Genomic DNA, 15,945 nt, shown 5'->3' with positions numbered 1-15,945 from the left:
CAGAGGGAAAGGATCCAGCAGGGTTTGAGTCCCACTGAGGGGAGGGGGAATGGAACTGCTGTGGCTGGAACCAGCCCATTGAGAGCTTCCCTGTTATTCCCTCACTGCATCCCTGTCACTCCCTGCCACCACTCAGCCTGGAATATCCATTTCTGCCCCTGGGCAGGGAATTCTGTCAGTGGTTTCTCCCTGAAACAGCTGTGACAGCTTTCAGGTGAGGCCATGGAGCATTTTCAAGGACAAATAAAGCGTTCTTGAAACAGAATTGCAACTGAATTATTGCTGAATAAATGACATTCTATAAACCACGTTTCTGGACACCCCAGGGACAGCTTCACCTGTTCTGGGAGAGGAGATTTTCCTACCTGTGACCTGATCTTCAGGGCAGGCCCCAGCTTGAGCCCCATGTTGTTCAGTAAGTGCTCTTCTGTCAGGAGGGGCAGGGTCTCCCCATCGATGGCCTGCTCTCGGAATACCTGAGGGGACACACAGGGACACACCTGAGCCACCCTGGCACCCTGGAAAAGGTGAACTCAAAACCCTCAGAGCCTGGATTCATCCCCCAGGGGTGTTTGCAGCCCTGTACCCACAGCCTGGAGCCATCCCTCTGGAGCCAGGGGGATTTTCTGCTCTTGGACCCAGCACAACTCACTGCACCCATTCCCATTCCCATTGCCTTCCCCTCCTCTGCAGGAGCCAAAACTCTCCCTGAAACACTCCACAAAAAGCCTGCACTTGGGAAAAGCATCCCCTGGGGGCAGAGACAAAGCTGAATCCCAGCCAGGCTGGGGCAACTCTGAGTTGTGCTGGAGTTCCCTGAGACATGGTTCTGGAACCACAGCATTCCAGGGAATCCTGCAGGGCTCTCCTGGTTTCGGATGATGAACATTCAGGGAATCCTGCAGGGTTTCCTGGCTCTGGAACCACAGCATTCCAGGGAACTTTCCAGCATTCTCCTGGCTCTGGAACCACAGCATTCCAGGGAACTTTCCAGCATTCTCCTGGCTCTGGAACCACAGCATTCCAGGGAAGCTCCCAGGCCCCATCCCACCCCTTGGCCGGCAGCAGGCTCAGCAATCCACGAGGATAAAAGCCAGGAAGGCCCTCAGGGCTCTGAGATGGAGCTCCCAGGAGGGACCAGCCCAGCTGGGAGGGAGCAGACCCCCGGGGAAGGAGGATGCTCCTCCTTTCGGGCGTACCTGAGTGTACTCGGTGCAGCCAGACAGGTTGGACACGAAGCTGCAGACGTCCTCCACTGTCCATTTGCTGATGTCCTCCAGCGCTGGGCTCTCCTCCCCATCCAGAAACAGACCTCCCATGGTGCCTGGGGTGTGGGAAGGACGGGAGGAGAAAGGAACATAAATCATTAAAATCCCACACGGACAACAAGCAGCCTGCAATCTGAATATCTGTCTCCAGCCACACATTCATCTTTAATGACCTGTCAATTAAAGCTCTGGGCAGGGTCAATTCATAGGCCTCTTCCTCCTGGAGGTCCCCGGCTGGGGGAGGGAAGGAAAAATCCCAGCTAATGCATTTCATGTGTGCAATGCTGCTCAGCTGCGGGGGAAGCGGGGAGGGCAGGGCAGCACGGAGCCTGCAGGAGTTTGTGCTCCCAGAGCACAGAGCTCTGCCTGCCCCGGGGCTGCTGGAACAGCCCTGCTCCTGGAACGTGCCAGGAATGACAACGGGGAGCTCCTGCTGCTTCCCGGGGCTGGGATGGTAACGGGATCACTGGGGAGATCCTGCTCATTCCCATTCCCATGGCTGGGATGGTAACGGGATCACTGGGCAGCTCCTGCTGCTTCCCAGGGCTGGAATGGTAATGGGATCACTGGGGAGCTCCTGCTCATTCCCATTCCCATTCCCATTCCCAGGGCTGGAATGGTAACGGGATCACTGGGGAGCTCCTGCTCATTCCCATTCCCATTCCCATTCCCAGGGCTGGAATGGTAACAGGGATCACTGGGCAGCTCCTGCTCATTCCCATTCCCATTCCCGGGGCTGGAATGGTAACAGGGATCACTGGGCAGCTCCTGCTCATTCCCATTCCCATTCCCATTCCCAGGGCTGGAATGACAACAGGATCACTGGGCAGCTCCTGCTCATTCCCACTCCCATTCCCATTCCCATTATTCCCATTCCCATTCCCATTGCCAGGGCTGGAATGGTAACGGGATCACTGGGCAGCTCCTGCTCATTCCCATTCCCATTCCCAGGGCTGGAATGACAACAGGATCACTGGGCAGCTCCTGCTCCTTGCCAGGGCTCCAGTCCCACCCTGCCCAGCCCGAGCTGCGCTGCCCCTGCAGCCCTGTCACTGTCACACAGAGGGTGTCACCCAGAGGGTGTGACAGTGGCTCCCAGGGGCTGGGGCAGCCCCCCGGCCCTGCAGCCTGACAGAACACCCAGAAAAACCCCAAAGGGAGCCAGGGACAGGCACAGGGGGTGGAAATGGGGACAGGAACACTCAGGGACTCAGAGCTGCTGTGGGGGAAAGGTGAGGGCACAGAACAAACCAAACCCCACAAACCAAATCCCACAAACCAAACCAATTCCCACAGAATACCTCTTTAGGGTGGGGAAAGCCAACACCAGCCCCTGGAACTGGCTGCTGGCTGCTGTTTGGACCAGCAGAGCACAAGGACGTTTCCAGGGATGAGAACATCCAGGATTCTCAGGCAGGGAAAGAGTTTATGAGGGGTGTGAGCTGCTCTGCTCAGCGCATGGAGAATGCAATTGCCAGGAGAAAAATATTTCTCCCAGGAGCCTGTCATGACAGAATGATCTGTCCTGTGGGCTTGGGGCTTCTCCCGGGTGGATCAGATGGATATAACCCCTGCTTCTGCCCACAGCTGTGGGACAGCACAAGGGAAAAACAAATACAACAAAGCCATGGAGGGGAGCACAGGCCAAGGAGCAGCCAATTCCCTGGGGAATAGCCCAGGGCTGAGGGAACAGGCAGGGAAAGGAGCAGAGCCACACACAGGGCCCCCAGCACATGCAGGGAGGCAGGGAAAGCTCGGGATCTGCAGGGTTAGCTACGGTGCCAGGGAGATGCTTCAGGGCAGCGGGGCCTGCCCAGGGAGCAGGCACAGCCTCTGCAATCGTTCCCACACATTTCCTTCCCATTTCCTGCTCCCTGGGCTGTCCCTGGGCAGGGGACAGCTGGGGCTGCTAACCCGGAGCCGCAGCACCCTGTGATCCCTGTGATCCCTGTGTCCCCTCCCTGCTCGGGCAGCCCAGACAATGAGAACAAATGGGTGCCAGGGCTGCAGCTCCCGTAGCAGTAATGACCTGTCAGCTCACAGCAGCCACAAGGGCAGCACCAGAGCCGGGCCTGCTCTGCCTGGCTGCCTGATAAATGATGCTCCGGGGCTGCAATGGACTGGGGAGCGCCCCAGCAGCTCCTGTGGGGCTGGGAGGAACCCACGGTGCCAGGACAGTGTCCCCAGCCCAGGCACACAGGGCCACCCTGGCCCCACAGGGCCACCCTGGCACCGGCCCACCTCTGGGCTCCACCAGCCCCATCCCCATCCCTGAGCACCCCCTGCGTCCCCCAGTGAGGGCTGGGGTCAGCAGCAGCACAAGGCTGCGCTAATTGCTCTCCAGACTGCAATCAATAGAAGGATTTTAGCCTCCTGCACACTCCATCCTTCACCTCTTGCAGAGGACGGGGCTGCACAGGGCCCTGGGAGGAGGAGGAGGAGGAGGCTGAAGCCTTGAGGAGATGAGGTCATGGAGCCACAGCCCCAGAAAGCAGCTCTGGGAATGGAGCTGGACCAGCAGGGACAGAGCAGGGACAGAGCAGGGACAGAGCAGGGACAGAGCAGGGACAGAGCAGCTCCTCCTCCAGCTGCCTCCAGCTCCTCACCCTCCTCAGATGGGTGCAAAAAGGGGTTCAGGAATTGTGTGGCACAGGGGTTCAGGTGGGTGCAGCCCTGCCTGCCTGCCCTGGGTGCTTTGTGCTCCCCCAGAGCCACAGAACACATTTGTCACCCACCCCAGGACGGCTGGATCAATACAACCCTCAACATTTCAGCTGCTGAGCTCCCACCTCCAGCCCTGGTGCTGTATCCTCCACACCCCCCGTCCTCCCGAGGCTTTGCAGGCGGGAGGATTCGCTCTGGAGCAGCACAAACCCTCAGGGAGAGCAGCCCCACGCTGGGTGAAACCAGCCAGAAGCCAAAGAGCCCTCAGGAAGAGACCCCCAGCCCTGGCTCAGGCGGCACAAGGCAGGGGAGGAGGGCAGGGAAACCCAGCCCGGAGCTGTGCTGGTGATATAAATCCAAAGTGATAATAATAAATGGGCTATTAGAGCATCTCACACACGGCTGGGGGAGGCAGGGAGGGCAGCCAGCCCCAGCCCAGCTCCCCACAGGGCCAGCAGCACCGTGAGCTGAGCCCAGCCCTCTCTAATGGCCGGGAGGAAACGGCTCCTGCAGCAAGGCTGGGCAGCCCGAGGCAGCAGGAATATTCATCATCCTGGCCACCTGCCTGCCGCTGAAACATCGCTGAAACATCGCTGAAAAATCGCTGAAAAATCGCTTCCTCCTTGCTGCCTGGGAGGCAGCTCTAATGAGGGATGGGCAGGCAGCTCCTGGTGTGGGGAACGGCACGGCACAGCACGGCATGGCATGGCACAGCATGGCATGGCACAGCACGGCACAGCACGGCACGGCACAGCATGGCATGGCATGGCACGGCATGGCACGGCACAGCACGGCACAGCACGGCACAGCATGGCACGGCATGGCACAGCACAGCACAGCCCCTCTCCCTCCCCGTGTGCCCTGCCTCCTGCTAATTGCCCTGCCAGGTAATGAGCTGGGGCAGGTTTGGGTTCTGGGCCGGGCTGGCGGGGCTCCCTGGCTGTGAGACCCCATTTGTGCCACCCCCAGCCTCTCTCAGGGCTGGCAGTGACCCCCCTGTCTGTCTGTCTGTCCGTCCCATCCAGCCCAGCTCCCCCAGTGTCTGTGACACAGAGAGGCACCACAAAGAGCCCCGGCCCTGGAACAGGGCACCTGGGAGCCAGGCTGGAGAACCCTCCAAGGCCATCAAATCCAACCTTTGCCCAATGCCCACCGTGTCCCCAGCTCAGAGCACCACGTCCATCCTTCCTTGGCCACCTCCAGGGATGGTGACACCATCACCACTACCCTGGGCAGCCCTTCCAACACCTGACCACCCTTTCCATGCACAAACTCTTCCTTTAGAGACAAGAGAACCTCACAAAGCAACCACAACCATGAGCAGGGGCCAGAACCCCCATTCCAGCTCCATGAAACCCATCCCTACTCCACACCACCATCTCCACAGCCTCGCCTGCATGGAAGTAGGGGCCCTTGGACACTTACAAGGATGGTGACACCACCACCTCCCTGGACAGCTCTTCCAATGCCCAACAACCCTTTCCATGCACAAACTCTTCCCTTAAAGCCAAGAGAACCTCACAAAGCAACCACAACCATGAGCAGGAAGCATTCCAGCCCTGCCAAACCCATCCCTGCCCCGCGCCAGCACCTCCCCAGCCTCACCTGCATGGAAGTAGGGGCTCATGGTGTAGGGGAAGCCGAAGGGCAGCGGCTGCGGGGCGGGCAGCGAGGTCGGAGGCAGGTATTTCACCTCAGCCTTGCCCACGGCGGGCCCCAGCATGTGGCTGGGGGACTCGGCGCTGGAGGAGCCGCAGGGCACGGTGCCGGGCGCCGCGCCCGCCTCGCCCGCCTCCTTGGCGCCCTCGCAGGCCTTGCCCGCGCCGCCGTCCTTGCCCTCCTTGGGCTCCGCGGCCGCGCCGCCCTCGCCCTTGAGCGCCTCGGCCTTGTCGTCGCCGTCGCTCTCCGAGTCCTTCATGTCGTCGTCGTTGCAGTCCTGGGCGCCCGCGCGCGGCTCCCGCGGCTCGCCGGGGCCCTGCGGCTCGGCCCGCGCCTGCGAGGGGCCCTTGCGGCCCGCCCGCCGCGGCTGCTCCTTGGCCGGGCCGGCGGCGCCCGGCGCCAGGGACAGCAGCGGCGCGTTGTTGTGGCGCAGCACCAGCATGGCGTTGCGCCGGGACAGCTCGTCGCGCAGCGCCTGGCCCTCGGGGACGTCGTGCACGCTGCGCAGCGCCGGGTGGTCGGGGGGCAGCCCCGGGTGCAGGCCCAGCGGGTCGGCGGCCAGCAGCCTCTGCCGGTGCAGGTTCTCCAGCTCCTTCTGGCGGATCAGCTCGGCCGACATCTCCAGCCTGTGGGGAGAGGGGATTGTGGTGAGGGGTCGGGGGAATGTGGTGCCAGCCCAGCCCCGCAGGAGTGAGGTGTGACCTCCACACCTGGCCAACATCTCCAGCCTGTGGGGAGAGGGGATTGTGGTGAGGGGTTGGGAGAACGTGGTCCCATCCAGCCTTGCGGGAGCCAGCTGGCACCTCCATGCCTGCACAGGCCTCACTGGGACCCTGCTGTGCCATCCCCACCCAGCTCACCCCGCAGCAGGACAAACCCAGCCCTTCCCACTCCTACCTGGCCAGGTTTTGCTTCCGTAGCATCTCCTGCTGCCGTGCAAACATCTCTGCCTGTGCCGGCTGCAGGAACCCGTAACCTGGGCAGGGAGAACACTGCGGGTTATTGCTGTCAGCACTGACCCCTGGCTGCCCCAGGGCCAGCTCCCCAAGGGGAAAAAGGATACCTGAGTGTCCCACCTGAGTGCTGCTTTTTGTTCCAGAGCCCAGCTATCCCCCTCACTGCCATGGCAGGAACACCCATGGAGGGCCAGGAAGAGCAGCCAAGGAATCTGCTCCTCTGGCTGCAGAACCAGGGGCAAGTTGGCACAGCAGCCATGGGGAGACACTGAAATGTGTGTGGGGTGTGTGGATGCAGGGCAAACTGTCCCAGCAGCCATGGGGAGACACAGAAATGTGTGTGGGGTGTGTGGCTGCAGGGCAGACTGTCCCAGCAGCCATGGGGAGACACTGAAATCCTGTGTGGATGCAGGGCAGACTGTCCCAGGCTCTCTGCCCTGCCCTGGCATCACCTGGGCGCTCACCTGGAGTCTGGCACAGTGCTGAAGGCACCCCGAGGAAGGGAGGTCTCAAGTGGGGCCCCAGGGCGATGTGGGGAGCGTTCTGGGGCGACAGCAGAGGCGGAGGGTGGGAGATCTCCCTGCAGGAATCACAAAATAAAGCCCTGTTGGAAACCTGGAGGCTCCCAAGGGCTCAGGAAGAACATCTTGGCTCCAGATGAGCTGCATCCTGCCCCAGAGGCTCTCTCTGCCTCCTCACCCTCATGCGGAGCTTCTGAAGTGGAGAGAAAAAAGCAAAAAGAGCAGAACCAAAAGGGGAACAAAGCAGCCAGGACTCCACAGGTCCCACACATTTCCCACCTTTGCTCCTGTGGCCTTTCAGCCGGGCTGTCCAAAGGATTTGCCCTGGCAGCTTAAAAGGGAGGGCTGAGGATGCTCCATGTGCCCCTCCCTCATCACATTTGGGTTTCTGCCTCCACTGCCTCACACCTGAGAAGGAATTCTGTGCTTGGGGAGTGGGTTTTGGAAGACCTGAAAGCATCACTGGCTTGCAGAAACCCCTGTCCTAGCTGGGCTAAGGGATGACCTTTAATCATGGAGAGGAGAGCTGAAGTGAGGCAGAGGGAAATACAGACAGGAGAGGGATGTGAGCAGGAAGGGCAGTGGGGTCAGGGGGAAGGAATCCTGCTGGAGAAGGGCGGGTGAAGCCAGGCAGAATGGTCAGAGCACACGCCAGGGGCTGGGGAGACTCAGAGAGGCAGCACTGGGTGGTGGGAAGGGGACAATCCTGGAGAGAGGCAGGAAGCACTTGCAGCAGCAGGGAAAGCAGGAAAAAAAGGCAGGAAGGGAATAAGAGCCAAGGTCTCTTCCATTAGTCAAATCTGCCCTGGGAGCCTGCAAGCAAATCTGCTTTCCGGCTGCACGTCTCTTAATTCCTTTTGATGGCCACTTACAACATTATTACCTTCAGCAGGGCATCCAGAGGCACAGCCAAGTGCCGGGCCGTTTATTTTCATTTTACAGTATCTCCCTGCAAAAATCTGCTCTGGGAGAGGCTGCAGGCCAAGGCACAGGGAGGCAGAAGGTGCCTGTGACTTTGCAACAAGCACAGCACGTGCAGAGGCGCTGCTGCGGGGGGATGACAACAGGAGCATCCTGGCCATCCATGGATCATTGTGGGCATGGATGGTTCATGGGCGTGGATCAGAACATGGGCATGGATAGTTCATGGGCGTGGATCAGATTGTGGGAATGGATAGCTCATGGGAATGGATCAGAGTGTGGGAACGGATCAGATCATGGGCATGGATAGCTCATGGGCATGGATCAGATTGTGGGAATGGATCAGATTGTGGGAATGGATCAGAGTGTGGGCATGGATCAGATCGTGGGCATGGATGGTTCATGGGCGTGGGTCAGAACATGGGCATGGATAGTTCATGGGCGTGGATCAGATTGTGGGAATGGATAGCTCATGGGAATGGATAGCTCATGGGAATGGATAGCTCATGGGAATGGATCAGATTGTGGGAACGGATCAGATTGTGGGAATGGATAGCTCATGGGAATGGATCAGATTGTGGGAATGGATCAGATTGTGGGAATGGATCAGAGTGTGGGCATGGATCAGATCGTGGGCATGGATAGTTCATGGGCATGGATCAGAACATGGGCATGGATAGTTCATGGATGTGGATCAGGTCATGGCCATGGATCAGATCGTGGAAATGGATCAGATCCACAGGCATGGACCAGGTCATGGAAATGGATCAGCTTCTGGAAATGGATCAGATCACGAGCATGGACAGCTCATAGGAATGGATCAGCTCATGGCCACGGACAGTTCATGGGCATGGACAGCCCATGGACAGCCAGACAAGGATTCCTGAGCACAAGGTGGGCGAGGAGAGCCCTTCCCAGCTGCACTTTACCCCACTCTGTGCATCCACCACACCGCACCGAGCCGGCTGCGCTGCCCCTCCCCAGCCCCTCTGTTCCCGGCGCCCCCTCCCCGCGGCCTCTCCGGCTCCGTGCCCCCCTCCCCGGCTCTGCCCTAACCTAATTGCGCCCCGGCGGTGTCTGGAGGCGCGGCGCGGATCGATCGCGGCTGCCGCAATGTTAATGCCGCCCGCGCGCCGCTGGCAGCTCCAATTAATCTCAGGTAACGCCGCGCTCGACCTTCGCCTCCGAGCCGGGGCAGCAGCCAAGCGATGCTTATGTAATTACACCGTGAAGTGTGTAATCACCTGCCCCGATCCCCGAGGCCTCGCAATTAGCCGGGCCGCGGTCGCGGGGCTGCCAAGTGCTGCTGCCACCCGGGCCGGCCCGCCGATGAATGAGGGACAATTAAAGCGGCGTGATGGGGGCTCCGAGGTGTCCGCTCGATCGTAATTAGCTGTAATCACGGCGAGACGAGCCTGGCAGACGTGCTGGTCGTTTTATAAGAAGCAATTTAGGAAATCAAGCCGCTGTTAACCATCGCGTGGCCGTGCCCTCCTTCCCCCGCCTGCCTTGGGGATGTGCAGGGCGCTGCGGGACAGCCACGCTGCCCATGGAGAGCCCAAAAACCGAGGAGCTCCTTGGCTGGTGCCAGTCTGTGCCCAGGGAGCAGAGGGTGGGATGGGGTCAGGGCTGGGAGCTGGAAAAGGAGAGGTTCTCCCATGCTGGCAGCCCAATGCTCTCCCCAGGTTGTTTTGATGCTTTCATGTTGTGCTACGGGCACGACTTTGATCCCTGAGGAATTCACATCTGCTCCAGACTCTGCGGTTCATTCCCTCAGAGCTTCCCTGCCTTCCTGGGCCGGGCAGAGCCCCGGGGAGCCCCTCAGCTGTGTGACACGAGGGACAGACCCTCTGTGCCAGCCCACAGAGCCACCCATGGGCACAGAACCTGCTGGAGCCTGCCCTGCTCCCTGCCAGCCCCTCTGCCCATCCCTGGCACAGGAGGAAGGCAGCAGCACCACGCTGTGCCCTGGCACAGCCTGGGCACCCTCCCAGCCTTGCCAGCCAGCTGGGAGAAGAACTGGCAAGGCCAGAGCACAAAGCCCCCGAGACCTCAGCAAAGGCTGCTGTGCCTTCAGCCAGGTGTGCAGCAAACACCGACCCTGCATCCCCTCCCAGGTACCCGCCAGCCTCAGATCCCCCATCAGATTCCCAAATCCCTTCCTCCTCTTTCTCCTCGGCTCAGAGTCAGAACTGCAGTGCCCTGCTCTGAGGAGGTGAATTTAGCCCCTGGCAATTACATCTGATAAGCCTTGTCCTTCCCTGGAAGAGAGCAATTCTGTGCTGCTCACATTCCTCCCCCTGCCCCCTTTTCCTTTTCCCCCCCTGAAATGCCAGCTGGAGGCTTGTGAGCTGGGTATTAGGGGATTTGCACTGCACGCTGCTAAATTTGATATGTCCTTTAACAGGAGACAAATGGTTCGCGAGGCTTAAAAAGTATCGACTTTTCTTTAACAATAAGCACTAATGGCCTTCAAATAATCAATATTTAAAGTCATTATGGGGTTACACATTATACTGTTAAAACCAAGCCTTTCACTTTAACCCCATGATATCCTCCCCAGGCTGGAGCCAGGCTCTGGGGGCAGGCTGGGAGCACAGGCTGTGACTGGAGATGTGAGAGGGTCAGGAAATGCAGATTGAAACCGGCAAGGCATGGAAATAAATTTAGAACGGATGGAAGAAGAGGGAAGGGAGGGGGGCAAAGAACGCATGAAAGCTCTGCTTTCTTCTGCTCTGCATTTGATAGGAAGAGACACTTTAAACCCGAGGTAACAGGCAGGAGGCACAGAGCTCCTGGCTGCTCTGCCATCCCCAGACACTGCCAGCAAGGGAGAATAAATAAAATCAAAGGCCTTGCTAGAAATGCTGTTTGGGATTTCCAGGCAGGAAAAGAACACGTGCTGGCACTGGAGAGGGGCTGCTTTGTGCTGCCCCCTCAAAACGCAGACTGCTGAAACCAAACTGCTTAAACCAGGGCAGGATCTTTGGCCTCTGCTCTGCAGCGCCTTCAGCCAGGTGGGAACCAGGGAGGAGGGATCCTGGCAGGGCAGAAATCAGCACCACAGAGCCTGCAGAGAGGAGAGGGGACACAGGGCTGGGCTGGGTGAGAGCAGGAGAGAGATGGTGCCCACAGAGGGCAGGAGGGGTGCCCAGACAGGGCAGGAGATGGTGCCGAGAGAGGGCAGGAGATGGTGCCCACAAAGGGCAGGAGATGGTGCCCAGACAGGGCAGGAGGGGTGCCCACAGAGGGCAGGAGATGGTGCCCAGAGATGGCAGGAGATGGTGCCCACAAAGGGCAGGAGATGGTGCCCACAGAGGGCAGGAGATGATGCCCACAGAGGGCAGGAGGGATGCCCAGAGAGGGCAGGAGATGATGCCCACAGAGGGCAGGAGATGATGCCCACAGAGGGCAGGAGGGGTGCCCAGACAGGGCAGGAGATGGTGCCCAGAGAGGGCAGGAAATGGTGCCCACAGAGGGCAGGAGGGGTGCCCATACAGGGCAGGAGATGATGCCCACAGAGGGCAGGAGATGATGCCCACAAAGGGCAGGAGATGGTGCCCACAGAGGGCAGGACATGGTGCCCAGAGATGGCAGGAGATGGTGCCCACAAAGGGCAGGAGATGGTGCCCACAGAGGGCAGGAGGGGTGCCCAGACAGGGCAGGAGATGGTGCCCACAGAGGGCAGGAGATGGTGCCCACAAAGGGCAGGAGATGGTGCCCAGAGAGGGCAGGAGATGTGCCCACAAAGGGCAGGAGATGATGCCCACAGAGGGCAGGAGCTGTGCCCAGAGAGGGCAGGAGCTGTGCCCACAAAGGGCAGGAGATGATGCCCACAGAGGGCAGGAGCTGAGCCCAAGGAGCCAGCAGGAAAAGGAAAACCTCCCCAGAGCAGGGAGGAGGAATGAGGCGGTGGAGAACAAACCGCAGCAACAGCAGATGGGAGGAAGGGAATCCAAAAAGCCAGGCTGGGTATTTTGGGCACATCTCTGCTGAGAGGAAGCCTCTGGCTGGTGCAGGGTGTCTGTCAGCCCCTGCAGGGAGGCAGGGGGTGTTTTAGGGGGTGCCTCTCTCGGGCTCCCAGCCCAGCTCAGTGCTGCCAAGGGGCTGGGCTTCCCAGGAGCCCGGGCTGGGGGTGCTGCTGGCACCTCAGCCTGGCACATTCCGTGCTCCTGGCACTCCTGCTGCCTCCCCCGGCTCCTGGGGGATGAGCTGTGCTCCCCCTGCCTGCTCAGAGCCACGCTGCTTGTGCCAGCACCTGCCTCAGCACCTGCCTGGCTCTGCCCTCTGCTCCCTTGAGAGGGGTGGGACCCCCAGAGCCCACAGTGCAGGCACAAAAACCAACTCCCAACAGCTGCCAGCACAGAAAAACGCACCCAACACAGCCAAGGAGCTTCACATCAGTGAGCAGAGAGGGCAGCACAGGAACCCAGCCCTGCCCCAGCTCCTCTCCGAGCCCAGTGAGCACAGAGGCCAACATCTCACCCAGCCCTGCCCCAGCTCCTCTCCAAGCCCAGTGAGCACAGAGTCCAACATCTCACCCAGCCCTGCCCCAGCTCCTCTCCAAGCCCAGTGAGCACAGAGTCCAGCATCTCACCCAGCCCTGCCCTAGCTCCTCTCCGAGCCCTTCTCCGTGCAGGCCATGGGAGATTTCCCCTCAAGAGGAATGTTTCCCCGCGCAGAGAGAAGCAGGGATGAGCACCCCGGGGAGGAAATGCCAGGCTGGAGGAGCCCAGCAGAACTCTGCCAACAGGCCCTGGAGGCACAGCCGAGGAGCAGCACCCCAGCAGCTCTGCAGGGTACAGCCACCTGCCAGCCCTGCAGGAGAGGCAGCAGCGTGCAGATGGAGGAGCTCCAGGCTGGGGTGCTTACGGTGGCACCTTTCAGTTGTACCCTCTCCTCTTCCAAGTCTTTTTATAACACCGAACTCGAGCATCTTCCCGAGCAGGCCGCCAGGCCCTGGCATCCCAGCTGGATCCATCTCCAAAGGGATCCAGGAAACCAAAACCACGAAGCCAAATGAATTCTCCAGCAGACTGTGCCTTGGGTCTGCTGTTGGCAGGATGCCTCAGTTCCACTGACTCCAGGGAGCGCAGAGATGAAGGCACCAACCACTCTGCCACAACCACGACCTTGGCCCAAGAAAATCCGTATCTGTGTGTTTGTGTGCCTCATCCCCACAGAGCCAACCTCCCAGCCCCTTTCTGACCAGCAAAGATGCAATAATTAATTCATTAATTAATGGCACCCCTGGACCTCCCCAAGCTCAGTTCACCCCTCCTGCCAGCAGCACCTTCCCATGAGCAGCCTCCAATTAATTAATAATTAATTAATTAATGGCACCCCTGGGATTACATGGACCTCCCCACGAGCAGCCCCTCCCCGTGAGCAGCCTCCAATTAATTAATAATTAATTAATTAATGGCACCCCTGGGTTCCTCTGGACCTCCCCACAAGCAGCCTCCAATTAATTAATAATTAATTAATGGCAGCCCCCTCCCCAGAGCAGCCCCCAGCCTGCCGGGGACGCTTTCTGAGGCAGCCCCGGGGCCGGGCTGGCTCCTCTCCAGCCCACACAGCGCCGGGGAAAGCGGCTGCAGGAGGCTCCTCCGCGCCTGCATTCCTCCCAGGTCTGCTCAGGAGCTGGGATTTATGGCCTGGCTTAGCCAAAGCACACGCTGTGGGAGAGACAGAGCCTTCCAGAGCTGCCCGGCCCCTCCACAGTGCCAAGGTGCTGCTGGGAGAGCAGGAAATCCAGGCGGGATCTCCAAGGCTCTGAGTGGGGGAATTCTGGGCTCGGCACACCCGTGCACTCACTGCAGGGCTGAGGGTGCAGCCCGCTCTGCCCCCAGCCCGGCACAAAAGCCAAAAGAAGTGGAAATGCCAGAGCCCTTCACTGCTCATCCCACGACATGCACAGCCCGCGCATCCCCACAGCCCCCTCCTGCCCCTCCATCGCTGTCAGGAACGCACACAGCTTTAATTTAATTTCCCTCTGAAGTTCTTGATTGCAGAGGGAATGGCTCGTGGCACAGAGCAAGATAAATGAGCTAGAATTTCCTGGGGGTGGGGGATATCAGCTTTCCAGCACTCCCGGCAGTGGGAGAGGCAAGCTGAGGCTCCTTTCCCTAACAAAGAAAACTTCTTCTCCCTCTGTTCCACCTCAGAGCGTTTCTCCTCTCTCATTATCCGGGGATGCTACGAAATGCAAACTTCAACACCTCCACTTGCTCTGTGCCCACCGACAGGTGAGAGTGGCACCTCCAGCACAGCTTTGGGATCATCCCAGCCTGGCACTCACTCCCCTGGATGTGGATGTGCACAGGCAGAGACTCCCCCCTTTCCACAGAGACACCCCAGAGCGGGGCAGGAGCATCCCCACCCATCACCTGCACAACCCCCAGAGGAGACAGTCACACCTTGCCAGGGAAATCAGCTCTGCCCAGCTCCGAATTACACAACCCCAAATTCGGGAAAAACCCTCTAAAACCACAGAGTCCAGCCACCATGGACACCACCATAGTCACCACCAAACCACATCCCCAGTGCCACATCCACACGCTTGTTGAACGCTTCCAGGCACGGTGACTCCCAAACTGCCCATCCCATGGATCCCATCCCATCCCATTGATCCCATCCCATCCCATGGATCCCATCCCATCCCATTGATCCCATCCCACCCCAGCCCTCCCGGCCCGGCAAACCCCGCCCCGGGGCCGTGCCCGGTACCTGTCGGGGAAGTGGCTGTCGCGGTGCTGGGGCAGGCCCTGCTTCCTGCGCTGGCTGGACGAGTTGCTGCCCGAGGGGATGTGCGCTTCCATCGCGCCCGGGGTCCGCGCCGCCGCCGCCGCCGCCTCCTGCCGCGCCCGGAGCAGATCTGGGGACACGGGGGAGCCGACGGTCAGGAGATGCTGGAGGAGCTGCTGGAGCTGCTGCTGGCCGGCCCCGAGCCCCGCTCGGACACACGGACACACGGACCCCCTGCTCCCCGAGACCGCTGGACACACGGACCCGCTGCGCCCCGGGGCCGCTCCCGGCCGTGCCCGCAGCCCCCGGGCCACGGCGGCTCCGCTGCTCCCCGCTTTCCCGGTCTGTTCCCCCTTCCCCGGTCTGTTCCCCCTTTCCCGGTCTGTTCCCCCTTCCCCGGTCTGTCTCCCCTTCCCCGGTCTGTCTCCCCTTCCCTGGTCTGTTCCCCCTTCCCCGGTCTGTCTCCCCTTCCCGGTCTGTTCCCCCTTTCCCGGTCTGCTCCCCTTCCCCGGTCCGTCTCCCCTTCCCCGTTCTGTTCCCCCTTCCCCGTTCTGTTCCCCCTTCCCCGGTCTGTCTCCCCTTCCCCGGTCTGTCTCCCCTTCCCCGGTCTGTCTCCCCTTCCCCTGTCTGTCTCCCCTTCCCCGGTCTGTTCCCCCTTCCCGGTCCGTTCCCCCTTCCCCGGTCTGTCTCCCCTTCCCCGGTCTGTCTCCCCTTCCCCGGGGCCAGCCCGCGGCTCGGGGCGGCTCTCGGGCGCCGGGGCGGCGGCGGAGCCCGGCGGGGAGCGGCGGCCCCGGCTCGCACTCGGCTCTCACCCGGCGGCCCCGGCTCCGATCCGCCCCCGCCGCCCTGGGAGTCGGGCGGCGGAGGAAATTGTGCAACTACGGCAGGGGGGTGGATTTGCGGCTTAATTGCCTTCCTGCCGGAGGGAGGGAGGCAGGGAAGGAGCGGAAAAAAGGGAGGGAAGGATGGAAGGAGGGATGGATGGAAGCGAGGGGAGCGGGAGGAGAGCGCGGCGTTCATTGCCCGCGCTCCCTCTCCCGGCCGGTCCCGAGCGGAGCCGCGCTGGCACCTGCCCCGCTCCCAACGAGTCTGTCGGGGCTCTCCGTGCCCCGGGGGCTCCGCAGCGCTGAACCCGCCCAGCACAGGGAAGGGCCGGGCCCCGAGCAGCTGAGCATGGGGCACAGAAGGGGACCCCCCTCCTATCCCGAG

General features: G+C 60.8%; 1 protein-coding gene across 2 annotated transcripts in view; it reads right to left on the bottom strand.

Moving 5' to 3' along the window:
• SAMD11 (sterile alpha motif domain containing 11) overlaps positions 1–15,945 on the bottom strand; it is a 68,740-nt gene that overhangs the window by 2,685 nt on the left and 50,110 nt on the right. For both annotated transcript variants that reach the window (XM_058039223.1, XM_058039224.1), the window contains exons 8-13: positions 14,719–14,866; positions 7,012–7,127; positions 6,489–6,567; positions 5,538–6,217; positions 1,200–1,324; positions 366–476 (exon numbers count right to left, since the gene is read on the bottom strand). In XM_058039223.1, coding sequence (XP_057895206.1) covers positions 366–476; positions 1,200–1,324; positions 5,538–6,217; positions 6,489–6,567; positions 7,012–7,127; positions 14,719–14,866 — 1,259 coding nt within the window. The remainder of the gene's footprint in view (positions 1–365; positions 477–1,199; positions 1,325–5,537; positions 6,218–6,488; positions 6,568–7,011; positions 7,128–14,718; positions 14,867–15,945) is intronic.

The sequence above is a fragment of the Melospiza georgiana genome, chromosome 22 (genome assembly GCF_028018845.1).
Source record: "Melospiza georgiana isolate bMelGeo1 chromosome 22, bMelGeo1.pri, whole genome shotgun sequence".
Taxonomy (NCBI): Eukaryota; Metazoa; Chordata; class Aves; order Passeriformes; family Passerellidae; genus Melospiza; species Melospiza georgiana.
The sequence above is the reverse complement of the archived record's forward strand: the minus strand, read 5'-3'. Positions and strand labels throughout refer to the sequence as shown.